Source organism: Lepisosteus platostomus, chromosome 3 (genome assembly GCF_059453375.1).
Source record: "Lepisosteus platostomus isolate fLepPlt1 chromosome 3, fLepPlt1.hap1, whole genome shotgun sequence".
Lineage (NCBI taxonomy): Eukaryota > Metazoa > Chordata > Actinopteri > Semionotiformes > Lepisosteidae > Lepisosteus > Lepisosteus platostomus.
Window position 1 is genome coordinate 65,585,827 of NC_142613.1, and position 16,290 is coordinate 65,602,116.

A 16,290-nucleotide genomic window follows, 5' to 3' on the forward strand; every position below is an offset into this window, starting at 1 on the left:
TATACAAAGTTCTGTGGGTGTCTGGAACAGATCTTCCACCCACTGTCTGAGGCTCAGATGTCAGTTCCTTTAGAAAACAGCTGGATAAGGTTTTATATTTACTTCTGAAATACAAAATGATCAACATGGGTTGGTCCTCTCCTCTCATTTGCCAACTATTTATGCTTTGATGTCTTACATTTGCGCTGTCACACAATTGATTTTTTTTATTTGTTCAGTAGTTACGTTAGTGTGCAATTCTCTACACAGGTTAAATCCATCCTACTTGGAGCACAATGTACAGTATAGATGTTTGTACCTTAATCTTACAACATCTTGGATTTGTCAGAACATTTCCTTGACTGATATTGACTGTGGGTGTCAGGTCATTTTGTTGGCATTTCTTTAGCGAAAGGGTTGTGTTGTGCATGGACCTAGCTACCGAGCCATGTTTAAGACAATATCCTGATTTCTTTCCCAAAAAAGCTTGAAAATATTCATGAATTAATTAACTGCTAAACAGCAAGCGGTTGAGATGGTAAGTGGATTAACTGGTCCTCTCAACCATTATGCTCTTTTAATAAGAAAAGACTTGGATTAGACATACTACTGCTTGTACAGTAAAATACTAGTTTCTTATTGTAAATCTTCCTTGAAATACTGCACATCATGAAATCTCTAACACTGGTTCTGGAAGCCCCAAAATTAGTTTTTATGTATGTCCAGATTCAAAGAATTATCAATCAGATTATTGAATTCTCTCTGTACCACTGATTCACACTGATGTTTTTTTTTTGCGCACTGCTTGTGCTGACTTTTATGAAAGTTGTATGTTATTTAATTTTGTTGTTGTTGCTGCTTTTCTATGTTTATGATTGCCTGTCTTTGTATTGGAGCATACAGTACATGCAAATAATCACTTAATGCTTATGACAAATAAACTGAACTGAAAGTTGTGAGTATGGTCTTCTCCAAACAAATATACGGAAACAAGTCTTATCACAATCTAAGGATATCTGAGGGCTTCCATAATAAAGAGTTATTGATGCTTATCAGTACAGAAAGGGTTACAAAGTCATTTCTAAGAATTTGGGGGCTTCACCTATTCAGACAGGTCTATACTGTAGATAGAGAAAGTTCAAGAGCACAGTCATTCTTCCCCATAGTGGTTGTCCTGCCAGAATCTCTCCAAATACAAACTGGAAAATTATCAAAAATGTTACAAAGAACCCATGTGTAACATTTAAGGAACTGCAAGGCACTCTTGACTTGGCTAGTGTGACAGTTCATGACACAACAATCAGCAAACAAATGAACAACAATGGAACAATGGTGTTCATGGAAGGAAAGGTTGAAGAAAACCACTGCTCTCCAAAAACAACAGTTAATCCATCTGAATTTCACCACAGAGAACACAGATGATCCACGTGGCTTCTGGAACAGATGAGTTAAAGGTAGAACTTTTTGACCTCAACAGGAAATGTTTGGTGAAAACAGACACTAATTGCAAACAGAAAAATTCATCCCAGCTGTCAAGCCATGTTAGTGGGAGTGTGATACCTTGTCTTATCATTATTGACAACAACAATAACAATTCCTTGTTAGGAAAAGACCTCAAATTACACATTGTTACAAAGGCCTCTCAGATCACTGGCACCGCGCTCTCCTTAGTTGAATCCTTGTACACCCAACGTACCACCATGCTCGCTAACAAGATAATTGCAGATCCATCTCACCCCACACACGATTTATTTCAGCTGCTCCCCTCAGGTAGAAGTTTCAGATCACTGACATCCAAAACTTCACGTTTCAAAAACAGCTTCTTACCACCTGCTGTTAGGCTGCTCAACAAGTAATGTGTCCCCAACCATCATAAACTTAGTTTTGGGCTTTATGACCTGTATCACATTTAAATTGCACTGATTTATCTATGTTTACAGAAAAGCTGTACCAACAACAATTTTCACCGGCCTCGGTCGTGTGGCAACTAAGATTCTATTCAATCCTTGGATGACAGTGTTGTACCTATAGCAGCAGAAAAACTGTAGATGTTTTGCCCAGGTTTGTGTTTCTAGAGGAAACTGCAACTACTGTATCAGCACATACAGTAGAAAGCTGTTTTACCAATACCAATATTGATACTGTTCCTATCAGTTGTATTCAAAACATTTTCTGTTTAATTTTAACCTTTTTACCAGTTTTTAAAATTATTTCCACCTCAAAGCACAAGTATAAACCACTAAGTAATGTTTTATTATTTTTTTAAATGGTGTTGTGCTTTAAAAAAAATCTATTAACACATGAGTTCACACTTATTTGGCCATTTGAGATCGTTAGGACTATTTTATTTTATTTCATTTCATTTCACAGCCTCACTGGAATATATTTTTGATAACAAATATAATTAGTGGTCATGAAACATCTGGTGTGGATTTAAAACTATTTTATTTATTTATTGTCACAATTCTCTATTGCTGAAAGAAAATATTAGATGTTGTAACGAACAGTTCTTTCCAGACCCTACGCGGACGACACAATTTGGAATAATGAGGAAACACTGGGGGGAAAAGCCATGCAGGAAACGGGGATCGAAACGGTGATCAAAACGGGGGGGGGGCGTGTCCTTGGTGCGCTAGTTTTCAGGGGGGTGAGTCCGGGGTAAACAATCCAGTAGAAATCCAAAGGGGGAATCCAAAACGAAAGCAAAAGTCAAAAACCGGGAGATCCATCCAAAAACAGACAAGATAAAAACTAGAACTGGGTCGGAACCGGACGAATACGAACGGGACCAGGCGCTTCCAGGTCACGGACTCGCACGAAGGGGATAAAAGTCAGAGCTGCAGAAGTTTAGAAAATTAAGCCATTAGTTGCCTCAAAACGTTTGATATGCAAAGGTCAGGTTTTATTTATTAGGGAAAACAGGCATTCTAAATATACATTGTGCTTCCTTTATCCCAAAGGCAAATGGTTTATTGGTTAGATGTTTAAAGTTTATTTAAGGAGTGAATATTCAAGAGGTTCTGTATGGCCAATTATTAGGCAACTCCTTTACTGTACACCAGGTGAAAAGAAGGACCTTGATATTTAATTCAATTTGTTAGTAACATAGTCAAAAGGCACATGATAAAATTTCAATTTACTGCAGTACCTACTGAGGAGAAGCAATGGCCAAATTAAGAGGAAAAACTATTAATATAAATTATTAATTATTAGACTGTGTCATAGGAAAGTAATCCATACAAATCTTGAAGAGCATCAGGCAGGCATCCATCACCAAAACTATCTTGAGGGCTCATTTCTATTGCAAAACTGGTTAAATTGGTAAACATAAAGTTCAGTCACACCGTTCCTCTCATCTAAAATTCAACCAAAAGTATCATTCTGGAATGGGAAGGGTTTGAGCCTGAAATATTTTAAAATCCTTGCAATATATACAGTACATTGTTGAAGATGTTCTTCCTAGTTGCAGCATATTATTCAGAGGAATGGCCTAAAAGTGAACATTCAAAATCAAATGCGTTTACTAGCAGATAACTATATTTCATTTTTTAGAAAGCTTTTGATCTCAGAGGATTACAAAGTTATCAACATCTAACAAGGGACTCTCCTCATCCACTGGTACCAGCAGTCCAACTACAAAGCAGATCAGGAGTGACAAATTCACAAATTTAATTCAATGAGAAGTTTAGATTCTCATTGAATTCCTTTAGAATCCTCTAGATTCCTTTAGAATGGACTTTAGAATTGTTATCCAATTTCCTAAAGCATGTGCATCCATTTCTTTGCACACAGTAGTCTCAAGAAATAGACACAGAGGACCGGCTGTGTCACACAAATAATATTGATTATTTAACATTGAGGAAATCAAACTGATCAAAATTTATTTTGAAAACAAAACCCTAGTTCTGAACTCCACCTCCATTTTTAGCTCTATACAGTATATCCTATCTGCCCTCTCTATAAGTAGCAAGACGGTTAAGAAAGAGCAGACATTGACAGTCACGGGAAGCCTTTGCTTCCTGGTAATTGATTGGCACCCAACTAATTGTGTTCCACTAATTGGTTGGGTGACTGAGGACAGTCATTTCTACTGTCATTCCACCTGCACTGTCTTCTGAGGAATGTAGTTCTGACCAAAACTGTCATGTTGTTCCCATCTACTTCTGCTTGGATGTTGTTTGGATAGACTCAATACATTTAAAATGCACTCTATATAAAAACTGTGTTTACAAATATGAATATTACAGTAAGTCAGTACATCATTTTTGCACTTTGTCTCAATGTCAATTTGTTCTTTTTATGGAGTTTATCTTCTATTTTAATTAACCACAGCTTCATAATCTATTGGCTTTATTTTTATAAATCAATCATTGTTAATCAAATTTTTTGAAGAAGATTAAAAACGATTTGTCTGTATTGTTATATGGCAAGATAATTCACGCCACGTTTCACGGAGAATATCCGCGTTCGTTTGATTCCTTCGGCTCTTACAGTGTGCATGAAAAAACATCTCAAAAAAAGGCTGTGAGTGCCAATGTTTTCAGTGAAGCTGCTCAACTTGATTATATTGTTTAGCTAGAGATATTCCATAATACAGTCTGGGAGGCCTTTTACTGTATCTGTAGTACATGAAGTAAACGAAAATATAAATCTAACATACTTTTCCACAAGGAAGGTTCTTAGAAAAGAAGCTCTTGAAGCAATTTTATTTTCCTACACGTGTCATCAAGATGGACTTTCCTCTGTGTTTTGTGAAATCATTGTTGTTGCTCAAATTGCATTTGACTACTTACTGTTCCTCTGTGAAATTGTTTTTGTTCATGTAGCTTCAGTCAGTAAATGTGTTACTACAAATGCACACTTGGGACTGATTTCCATATTTTCCATGAGATTGGTATCCCAAGCATGCCTTGGAGCATTATTCATCTGCAAGTTGTACGAGGTGTTGAACAGTTGAAAACACAATCGTGATTGTGTACTCTCCAGAGGATTCCAGAGGATGTACTGTATGTTTGTTTAAGAGATTGAATGAGCTTTTCAGGATGGTTTTCTTCTCTCACAGTTTTATTAATGCAGTTATGCTTGTAAGTAAATATTACTTTAATGGGTGCTTAACCTTGTTCATGTCATTGAAGAGAAACCCTCATTACAGAACTCTTGCTTTATCAGAAGGATACACATATTATTAACCTTCTTGTCTGTAGGCCCAAAGAAGAGAGCTCTCGTCTCTGAACTTAGTCATTTGCATTATTCCTGAACACATCGCAGTTTGTGGTTTATAAAAGCTAGACAGCTTGTTCTTCTAAGACTTTTTTTTGTAAACAGATAAAATGCTTTACCAAAGATCTGGGTCCAATATGATTTTATAATGTTTTTTAGTATATTAAAAAAGTATTTGATTAAATACAGGTTTCCTGAGCAATATGTCTGACTATAAAAAATCCATATTACTTCCTGTTGGAATTCTGTGGTGACTTGATCAGTAGAACTCTGTTGTGCTTTTGATAAATCTTGATTGTTTAGGGCAAATTTTGTGTTTAAAGATTTCATTATCTGACGAAAAAACAACTTAAACCTACAATGCTTCCCAGCATAGCTTTTAAAAGATATTTCTCTTCCTATGATACTGTATGTTTAGATTTGAAGTAAAATTAAATTCCCTTTCACTTTTTTTCTTGTTTTTACTGTATTTTTATGCATCCCCATGATTCAAAACATTTATTTTCCTTGAAAAGTTCCTCTCAGAATACTCCCAGGGTGATAATTTCTGTGCAGTCACTATAATTATGCTTCCTTCCTTGGAGTCATGGTTACTCATTTGCTGTACACTCTACCTTGGACATTCTCTCAACCATTTTTGAAAGAAAAACATGTTTTGTCCGTTGTTAAATGAACCACCAGCAATTGTTTATGGTGTTTCATTGCCTAATTTTGGGAAATTGCATCATCTGAGAAATTCTGGATGTACATCTTGGTCAATGTGATCACTCTGGGGAGGAACACGTTTTTGGGCCTTGAGGATTGTACTGTACATGACTTTATATTCTCACAGCTTTTTACTGTTTGTCTCATGTACTGCACACAGTGTTTCTATAACTGACTTAACAAAAACATAAACATTAAGGATGAAATAAATATTTCCTTCCTATGAAGTTTTGAAATTTTATTTCTGTCCTTTGCTGATAACATGCTTATTTTCTTTTGGTTAGCTGTACAAACACTTTAAGTCAGCAATTGCTGATCCCCCTGAGGAATTCAGACTGAATTGAATCATATCAATCATATGGAAAACTGCACTCATTCTTCTTTCTTCTTTCCTCATTTAGTCAGAGCTACCACTTGCAAGCTGCAAGAGACATGCATCCCAGTGTCAGCCTGGATCCGACAGCCAACTATAACTCCCCCAAGTTTCGTTCCAGGAATCAGAGCTACATGAGAGCAGTCAGCACCCTCAGTCAGGCAAGCTGTGTTAGTCAGGTGAGTTCAATCTCCATAAATCACAACAAATCAGAGGATTTGAACCAAGAGCCGGGAGAAGACCAACTGTTTAACAGAAGATCGCAGCGTGTTCCAGTGGGCCGCTGTGCTTTGACATTTTCAGATGAGAGCCACATTATGGTGAAATATGTCTACTCTGCGCTGGGGTTTGAGCTTTCTTAAGGTTAGTGATAAATGTGATTCACAAAAAAAATAAGCGTGGTTAAAACTGTTCCTAGACATTGATGAGGTTGGCATGCAAAAACAACAGAATATGTTTCCTATTGCATTTGGTTAAATTCTTCAAATGTCCCAGCTGGTGTTTCACACTAATAGCTGCTCATTGGTGGTTATGTATTTATTTGGCAACAAGAGGAAATATTCTATTACCTTGATAACACAGCCCATGTTTCCTGACCCCGACACAGTTTTGTGTAGTAGCATACATCGTTGTCCCAAACTTTGAAGAGATGATTAAATATAACAAGATTTTGATCACCGACCACACAGGATTTTTTTCTCACTGTGAAATTGTATGCAGTTGAGGAAACAGATCCAATAAATGTGAATACATTTAATGTCCTTACATTGCATGTCTTGGAGTCTAACTGTGATTCTACCTAAATATGACAGAATACCAAGGTCCAAAAATACCAATTTTTGAGAACTCTTGTGGGCAACCTTCATTACTCCTCAATAAACAATGAGTGAGCTATTTGTCACCTCACCTTTCTGTGCACATTGTAAATCCTTTTCAGACTCACAATATATACTTAACATTTCTGTACCTTACTTATATTTTGTGAGGTAATGGGAAACATGGAGCTACTTTTTATTTTTTAGAGTTTTTAGTTTCTGCTCAGACTTCAAAATTAAACAAAGGGTGGGGGTTACATTATGCTGTGTTTATTTTCAGTCCCTGATATGAAATTACTGTATTTATAGATTAACCTGTTGTTAGTCTTTTGAAGAAACAATGAAATCAAAAGAAACAAAGTAATAGAGGGATAATTACTCCAGAAAATTGGGTTTCTGCTTTAAGCTCGGATAATAAAATTCAAGTCTACATGAATGGTGAAAGGGGTGTTGATTCCTTAATTCGTCCAAAAAATTGAAATATCATGTTTAAGTTTCCCATATTTCTGCACTTCAGATGTATGAAAAGCGTTTTAAAGATGCAGTACCCTTCAGTACCTTGTGACATGATCAGGCAAGTAGTGAGTTTTCCTTTGAAAGCGCAATTTCGCTCTTGTTGTTTTTCTTGTAGATACAGTAGCACATTATAACTTCATCGGTACTTAAACATCATTATTGATATTATTTTAAGCCAACTATATATTTTCCTTGTAAATCTCCAGGGGAACCTCCAGTCTTTGAGATGTGTGAGGCCTTCTGTCTTCATCCCAATTAAACTATAAAGAACCTTATCAAAACATTTGCTTTCTTAATTGGATCACTTCAACTCTTTACAGGGGATAATTTAAAGAGGCTAAAACTGCAGGCCTCATGGTCAAGATTTTTCGGTTTATAATATAAAATAATTTGATGGATGTAATGAGTATTGGTTGTAAACTCCAAGTGACCATATACTGCAACATCGTGAGTGAGGACACCCATTGTCTTCAAAAGAAAGATGGCATTGGATGTTTTTAATTGAAGACCTGGATGATTAAATGCATCATTATGCACTTTCAAGGGAAACTCAAGTTTTTTCAAGTTTGGCTTTAGTTTTGAGTTTTGTTTTAATGGCTTATCTGCAGTGGGATTTTGCTTCCGATGCCCACTGGTTATGTTGGCATGCATGCTGTCACAGCTCTATGTTTACAGACATACACAGAATACAGAACAAGGTATATACAATGTATATACATTACATAACAAATATTAAGATAGCGGCTTCATTTTTTAAAATTTGTCACCAGGCAACCAACAAAGAACCACCTTTGTCAAGTTTCTTTCTTACACAAGAAATGAAATTTTAAAAAAATGACATGTTTTGTCAAGAATACAAATAAGTGTTTTTATTGCCTTTTTTGTATATTTGAAAATCTATATAAATGCATATACATAAAATGTTCCTTACTCTATTCCAGGCTAAAATGATGTTCATTGTATGATGGGCTTGATGAGCTACAGATCTTGTACATCACTTGTGTCAGCTGGCCACAAGGAGGCACCAGTCTTAACTGTAGACCTACCACAAGATCCACATTCCAGGAATCTGCAAGGGCCTATTCTCGTTACTGTATGTACAGTATCTTGTCACACCTCAGCTGCTCATTGTGAGCAGCAGCTCACTGAGGCCCAGCAGATTCCTGAGGTAATATTATGCTTCTAGGTCACAAGAGAAAAGAGAATATGGACAGCAGACACTCTTGGTTAGTCAGTTTCTCTGAAGGGTGGTTCTTGGTAGTGCTGATAAGCTTGAATTGTACTGTCCTTTTGGAACGATATTATACAGTACATGTCATACTGTTTTATAAGAAAAACAGGCAGAAATGATTTTTTTGTTCTCGGGGCTTTTACCCTGTCAATGGAATTTATACCTATGAGCTCTACGGTGTTTCTAACAATATATGTGAGTTCTGTTGTCTTCCGGAAATCTTTAATTAACTGTTAAGATTTATATATAAAATTGCCAGGCGGTATTTCAATAATGTAAACCTCTCCGAAATACAAATAGTTCATAATATACCACAGTTAGAGTGCATAAATCACACATGAGAAAGAAATGAGACATCCTATATGCGGAGAATTCATCTCTCTTTCAAAAACAAAGTTTCAACAGGATTACTGTTTCTAACAGAGAAGGCAAAATTGAAAAAATATCAAATAGTAGATTTCTACAGCTCTTATATAATCTTTTATGTTTATAGTAGCTTTTATGTTTCAAGTAATGAAAGAGACCATATAAAGAATGATTACATAATTAAAATAATTCATTTCTTTTGACATTAGGTGCTATCGAGGTGCTTACGACTCAAAGGCAAATGTTTCTGTTAATTGAAATTATAGTGGCAGACTGAGCGTTCAACTATTCAGCCTTAACTGTCATTATTTTTAACAATAACGTAATTAGAATCTTGAACATAAAAAATAGGTAAATTACTGACTGAAGTAAATGGCTTGCAGCATAGGTACTACTTGTCTATTATTAATTTTCTCAAAAGCCAAGTGTCAAATTAATTGCTCCTTTAGGCCTGTAAATATGTTGTTCAACAACTACTATATGCTTTGCATCTTAATTGCATGTAGTAAAACTCAAAACAGGACATAGCAAGGGAAAAACAGTGGGACACACTGAACCCAGCTCTTTAATATTGCTTTGTATTTTATATGTTTCAACTTTGAACAGTTAAGATATGAGAGTATTTTCAGCATATCTGGCATATCTCTAATACATACTACAAAGAAAAATACTAATTGGTTATTTAGTTAAATAAATGTTGCTAAAAAGATTAACTTTCAAACATAGGATGAGCATGGCAATTCTCAAGGCTTTTTGCTTAAGTACCTATTTTTTCTCTTCATATTTCTGAAGACAGATGTACAGTATAAAAAAGTTTAAATGTGATCATTGGACTAGACATACTGTACAGTACTATATTGTGAAAACTGAAAAGGGATTTTTTTTCCACATACATGTAAATTATTTTGTGTTTCATATACAGTACATGTAAATTATTACACACGCTTTCCACAATATAAGGTATAAAAATGGAGTAGTGGAAATAAATATGTAATAGAGCTTTCATATTTTTTCCCATTGAATATAATACATGAAAATATGTAGCACAAATAATTAAGTATTGACCTAATTTTCTCATTGGATTATTCTAACCCTTTCAAATGCAACCAATGTAACTCAATGTAATTAACATTTTACCATTATAGATAGAAAATACTTTATTAATCCCATAGGGAAATTGATGTAAAAGAATGATTATGTTAAAGAATACATCTGATAATCCAAAAATGTATACTGAAACACTTTAGAAACGCAACATCTACTTTCACATATCATGAACATAAATGCAGTTATACCAAGTTAGCTTCTTTATGTTTAGTATTAGTGGATGTGCTATTCTTGTAGAAAAGGTTAGAATGCATGCATTTTTTTCCTCTTCATGTTGCTCCCTAAATTAGTAAAGGCAAAATGTGACAACATGTGTATGGCAGAACTTTGTGCTCATGATTTTACAGATGCAAAAGTAATGTCTACAATTACTGTACATAGGGGACACAGATTCAGTTCTTATCAAACCTTGATAACATTGATGTTGTAGCTCTGTCAAAGAGAGAATGAGGATACCCTGGGAATTTTACTGGCACAAATGACACTAAGATAAGATCACTTTATTGTCCACATACAATTTCTTGTATTAGGAATTTGTCTTTTTCGCATACACCAACTTGCTCTCCATGAGACACACAGACAGGGAGAGAAGCTTGGGGTCAAAGCGCAGGGTCAGCCATTTATACGGCGCCCCTGGAGCAGTTGGGGTTAAGGGCCTTGTTCAGGGGCCCAACAGAGTAGGATTTATCTGCCGGCCACGGGATACAAACTGGCAACCTTCCAACCACAGGTGTAGATCCTTAGCCTCAGAGCCACTGCACCGTAAAGGCAAAATTGCAGAAATTGTGTTCTCGTTAATTTACACATGCAAAATGTCTACAAGTACGTAGGGGATGCAAATTAAGTTCTTATCAAACTTTGATAACATTGATAGTATCACAGTGTCACCAATGACACTATATGGTGTTGTTAAATGATTCAATAGCAAATTCATTCAACTAGAATACACATCAGGAGATTGCCAACAGTAAGGATGCTCCTATGATCAACCAAGTGTAACTGAGGGCTTATGTCCACACAGGAACAACTATATCTCTTGATGCAACTGGACATAGTGGAAGACATAAGAAGTCATAATCATGCTTCATAGCATGAGCAAGACACTGCATTTATTGTTCAAGAAATTGGGAAAAACCCAAAGCACAGTTTAATAGTTTAGCATCACTTGTCCTAAACTTATATTTACATGTCAGCATAAACAATAATCCCCTGGATGTACTGTATGTACATGTAGTGATTTCTGGTGCTTCAGTATCACTACAGGAAATGACAGACATAATGATTTTCAAACAAACCACAAACTGTTCACTAACATTATGGAAAAGGAGAAGCATTAATTTGGTAGAAGGAGCAAAATAGTGTGTGAGGCCATAATCATTGGAGGTGGCCTGTTGCCTTTGAAGCATAATACACTGAACAGCAATATGGTGACCTATTCTTACAGCAATGCCGATTCCAAAGTTATCACATTTTCACCCAAGATTACAGTTGTTTCCACAATAAAGTGTTTATTCAAGATTTTCTACTTCAATCTGGGATTAACTTCACACTTGTATCACTGCATTTTAAGTCAATTCAAGCTTTATTATGCCCTAGGGGAAAAAAATTTTTGTTAAGTCCAACACAACAGTACAATAAACACAACAAAAACCACCAAAACCAAGAAAGAGTTCAGGACAAACAATATCACAGGAAACAAAGAATAATTTTACATTATTAAAAACTGAAATTGCAGAGGAGAGAAATGACTTCTTAAGTCCATTTTCATGACACCTTGGGGCACAGAAGCATCTTCCACATGGCAGGAGTGCTGATTCACAGTGAAGGGAATCCTGAATCCAGAATCTTGTAAGCCTGCTACAGAGCCCTATGTTTGTAGAGTGCATTTAAGCTGATCTAAAAACATTTAACACAATAAGTCTGCTTATTTGAACTATGTTCATCAATCGATTACAATTTGTTTCACTGATCTTTCCAAACCATCAAACAAAGACAGTAGGTTAAGAGAATTTCAATAAACGATTTGTCGAAAAATGTTCAAATACTTTGGTCCACAAGAAGCTAAGCTTCCTTAGGAAAAAAATGTCTCTGTTGGATTGTTTTTATAAATGACCATGCTACATTTGTTGCATCTTAATATTTTTTATTTATGAACAGTCCCAATTCTTTAATCATTGACAACCTCTGCAGTCTGGACAATTATAATGGGTTGGAGGGGACTATATTCTTCCTAAAATCAATGAAGAGCTCTTTTCTTTTGAAAACATCTACAGTAATTCCAAAGAGAACTCATTGCATCATTCAATAAAATCATTTAGAACAGGCCCGTTCAAGTATCCAGGGTTCTTACATTAGATGATAAGAGCGATGTTGTCAGCACACTTAATAAGATGTGTATCGGTGTGTTTTCTCTTACAATAAGTTTACAAAATGCACAATCAAAGGGAGAAGACACAGCCCTGTGGTGATCCAACAGAAGTGTAATGTACTGTACATCAAAATAACCATTTCCCCGCTTTGACCTACTGAGACCTGCTCATTAAGAAATTCAAACACCCATAACCAACCAATCAATCAATCTGAAATCCTCTTTGATTTCTGAGATCTTCTGTGCCAGTAGGAGGCCCAAAAAGGTTATGTACCTGGAGATTCATAAAAATAGACATGACAACATCAAGAAGTGGTAAATAACACTGGAGGACCATCTCTGTGGTCTGTGAGCAAGAAGTCTGACTCTTATGCCACAATGTTTGCATGCTAATGGTTCAGTTAATAGCTGTCACACCTGGTTATTGTTTAAATACACTGGGGTGCCCGATTGCCCCATACAGTAGCACACATGACTTTCAAACTTGCTTCTCAAGACATTTTTCACAAATGATGAAATGGTGTCCTAGGATAGAGCAAGCCCAATCACCTCAGATCTGGGGTTTGTATTTCTAAAGTGTTTGGTTATATTTTGAAGTTTCTGTTTATTATTATTATATAGAATTATATATTACAGTAGAAGGAGAAGTCAAAAGCTTTACAAATATATTTTATGTTTGCCTTACTTAAAAAAAAAAGAGTAGAAAATACATCTTACACAATAAAAAAGGTCATTTCCATGCCACAGACAAAGTGTAAATGGTTAATTTATACTTTACAGTTAAGCAATACTCATTGGCGATCAGGAGATCAAGATGATTGTACGTGCAGTATAATACTGTACATGCTTTATTTTTGGGTAATTCCAATCATACATTTGATTTGATTACAGCAAAAGCATTATTTGTGTAAAACCCACTGATTTCAAGTGACTTTCAAATTAAGTAAACTTCAGAATATAAAAGTCATTATTTGGTTGCATCTATCTGTCTGGTCACCAAAGTCTTTGTGTAATCATTTGAGATGCTTAGCCAGACCTTTGCTGCAGCCACCTTTGAGACCTTGCCTGTTCTTGTCATGTTTTTACTTTTTTCTTCAGAATCTAAAATGCATGTTCAATTGGATTTAAATCTTGTTTATTGTGCTTAATTTACACTCTTTTGGAATAATGATAACAGATAGCACTAATAATGCAAAATGAAACCGATAGTAAGCTTGTTTTTCTGTTGCCCATTATTACACTGTATGTTTTTGGTATAGTTTCATTCTCCACATGAAGAAAATATCTTCTAACAATATTTTACTTTAGACCTTTGTCGTTTGCTAAACGTACAGTATGTGGTTTCTGTCACTGAATTTTAAAAAAGTAATTACACGTACTGTATATCAGATAAAAGAGTTAAAGCTGCAAAGAAGGTACCAAAACTATATGTACATCATTTAATTTAATCATTAAGTTAACATTTATCTAATTTATTTAGTGTCTGAGTTAGTGACCAATATCCTACTGTACACTTACTACTGTATAAATTGCATACAACACATTGAGTGAACTGGTGACTTTTCAGTGATTTACAGTGCAGAAGACTCAAGAATACAACAAGGGTTCTCGGTATTATCATTTTTATTGATGTGTCCCTTGAGTCCTCTTTATTCTGTCTGAAATCGACCATTTACTAAACAGTACATACATTGTATATACCACATTCAGGTTCACATTAAACCTGAATTAGCATTTGAGATGAATACAATTACAAGTTTATAGCTTCTTTTTAAATGCCTGTTTTCGTTTTGTTTTGTTCTGTCTGTCCCCTTTTGCTTTTTACATAAATTCTTCCCAAAAAAATCAAGAATGGGATAGTGCATCTTAAAACAGTTGAAGTTTTAAATTCTTTCTTTAAAAAAAAGTATTCTTCTGAAGTTGAAAAATTGGGACATTTCGCTAACACTCCTTCATATTTACTGTACAAAGGGGAAGAATGAAAGTCAGAAAGAGAAAGGAAGAGGAAAAATTAAGGACTGCTATTCCTGTTTTTGTCTCTCAGGTGAGTGAGACTGAGATCAATGGCCAGTTTGAATCAGTTTGCGAGTCCGTTTTTAGTGAAGTAGAATCCCAGGCTATGGATGCCTTGGACCTGCCTGGCTGTTTCCGCACTCGAAGCCACAGTTACCTGCGTGCTATTCAGGCTGGTTATTCCCAAGATGACGACTGCATTCCTTCAATGACATCTTCCACAGTCACCTCAACTATCAGATCCACAACAGGTAACAGTATGCTTAAAAGAGAAGGTTTAGAATACATACATTCATACATAACATACATATTTACATACAGTGGATACCTTGCTTGACAGACTCAAGAGTGAATGTTAAACTGTTTTTTTTTTCCGTTTGCTTTGTTTGGCTATTGTTGTAATTTTTTTTTGTTTTTTTTTTGTTGTTGTTGTTGTTTTTTGGCCTCTGTATTTGAAAGTACGATTTTAAGGTGCTTGCAAAGTTTGCACGAAACGATGCATCTGTCCCTCTGGGTGCACTATAAGGCTCACGGTGAGAGCAGAGGAGTACGTTGCGGGCTCACATTAAGGCAGCATAACGGGTAACGACTGTGTTCACACTACTGACACATCACACGGCATGTGTAATGAGAAATGAGTGCTGTTTTGAGCATGTAAAAACATCAGTTTAATTGAGCATAATTCAAGAAATTGGGAAAAACCCAAAGCGAAGTTTAACAAGATAGGGTTTGAGCAGGGGGAGGGAAGAATATAATTGATAGCAGGCTAAAGGTGTAGCTTTCACAGGGCCCTGCAACGGCTGACATTAGCAATGTCCTGGTAAAAGAGAAGTCCTGATGGCTTTGCCAGTATTTGGTTTGTCAAACAGACAAACTTCTCTAACTGATTTTGACTTGTAAGCCTACAGCATTCAGGACTGGGAATAACAAAAATGTAATCATTATACGGTAAGTTACCAGACTTTGGAAAATTTAGAGGCTGGTTGCACAAAGTAACTTAAGTACTTCAGTAAGATTATAATGTTCTTCTTTGTTCATTTTCTCAGAAATAAAATGTTCTGAGAATTTCCTTAGGTGATCCTTGAGAAATAATCAGTAAATACACTTTCATCTGTCAAAGTGTTGCACAAAACCTATTAGGAAATACATTTCCCTTATTGTAAAGGTTGCTTTAACAGAGCTATTTCTTCTTCAGATGTGCTGGGGCTAAAATATCCATAGTGATTAATTACATGACAGTTAAAGAATTTAATAAGAACATACCACTAGTATCATAGGTATATGAATGACATAATAATGAGGCCTAAACTTTTTTTAAGTAAAATTTTTGGACAAAATATTTGGCATAGAAGAATATTCACCAGCTTACATGTTGTACACAGTAAGAACCCAATTTTGAATTAAGCCATACAGTAATGTTCACTTTCAAATAGCTCAATATGGATTTCTGTTTATTTAGTTGTTTTGCTGTATGGTTACTACTATATGATTTGAATATACAGGTATATGCATTTCCCAAAAGCCATGAATATAGAAGATTTTATGCCTCTGCTTTCGTTAGATCCAAAAACCATGCTACTTGGGCAAACTGACTGCA

General features: G+C 35.5%; 1 protein-coding gene across 2 annotated transcripts in view; it reads left to right on the forward strand.

The window, feature by feature from the left end:
- The window catches only part of dlgap2a (discs, large (Drosophila) homolog-associated protein 2a), a 416,982-nt gene that overhangs the window by 333,001 nt on the left and 67,691 nt on the right, over positions 1 to 16,290 (forward strand). For both annotated transcript variants that reach the window (XM_088626474.1, XM_088626475.1), the window contains 2 exons: positions 6,306 to 6,456; positions 14,725 to 14,944. In XM_088626474.1, coding sequence (XP_088482600.1) covers positions 6,306 to 6,456; positions 14,725 to 14,944 — 371 coding nt within the window. The remainder of the gene's footprint in view (positions 1 to 6,305; positions 6,457 to 14,724; positions 14,945 to 16,290) is intronic.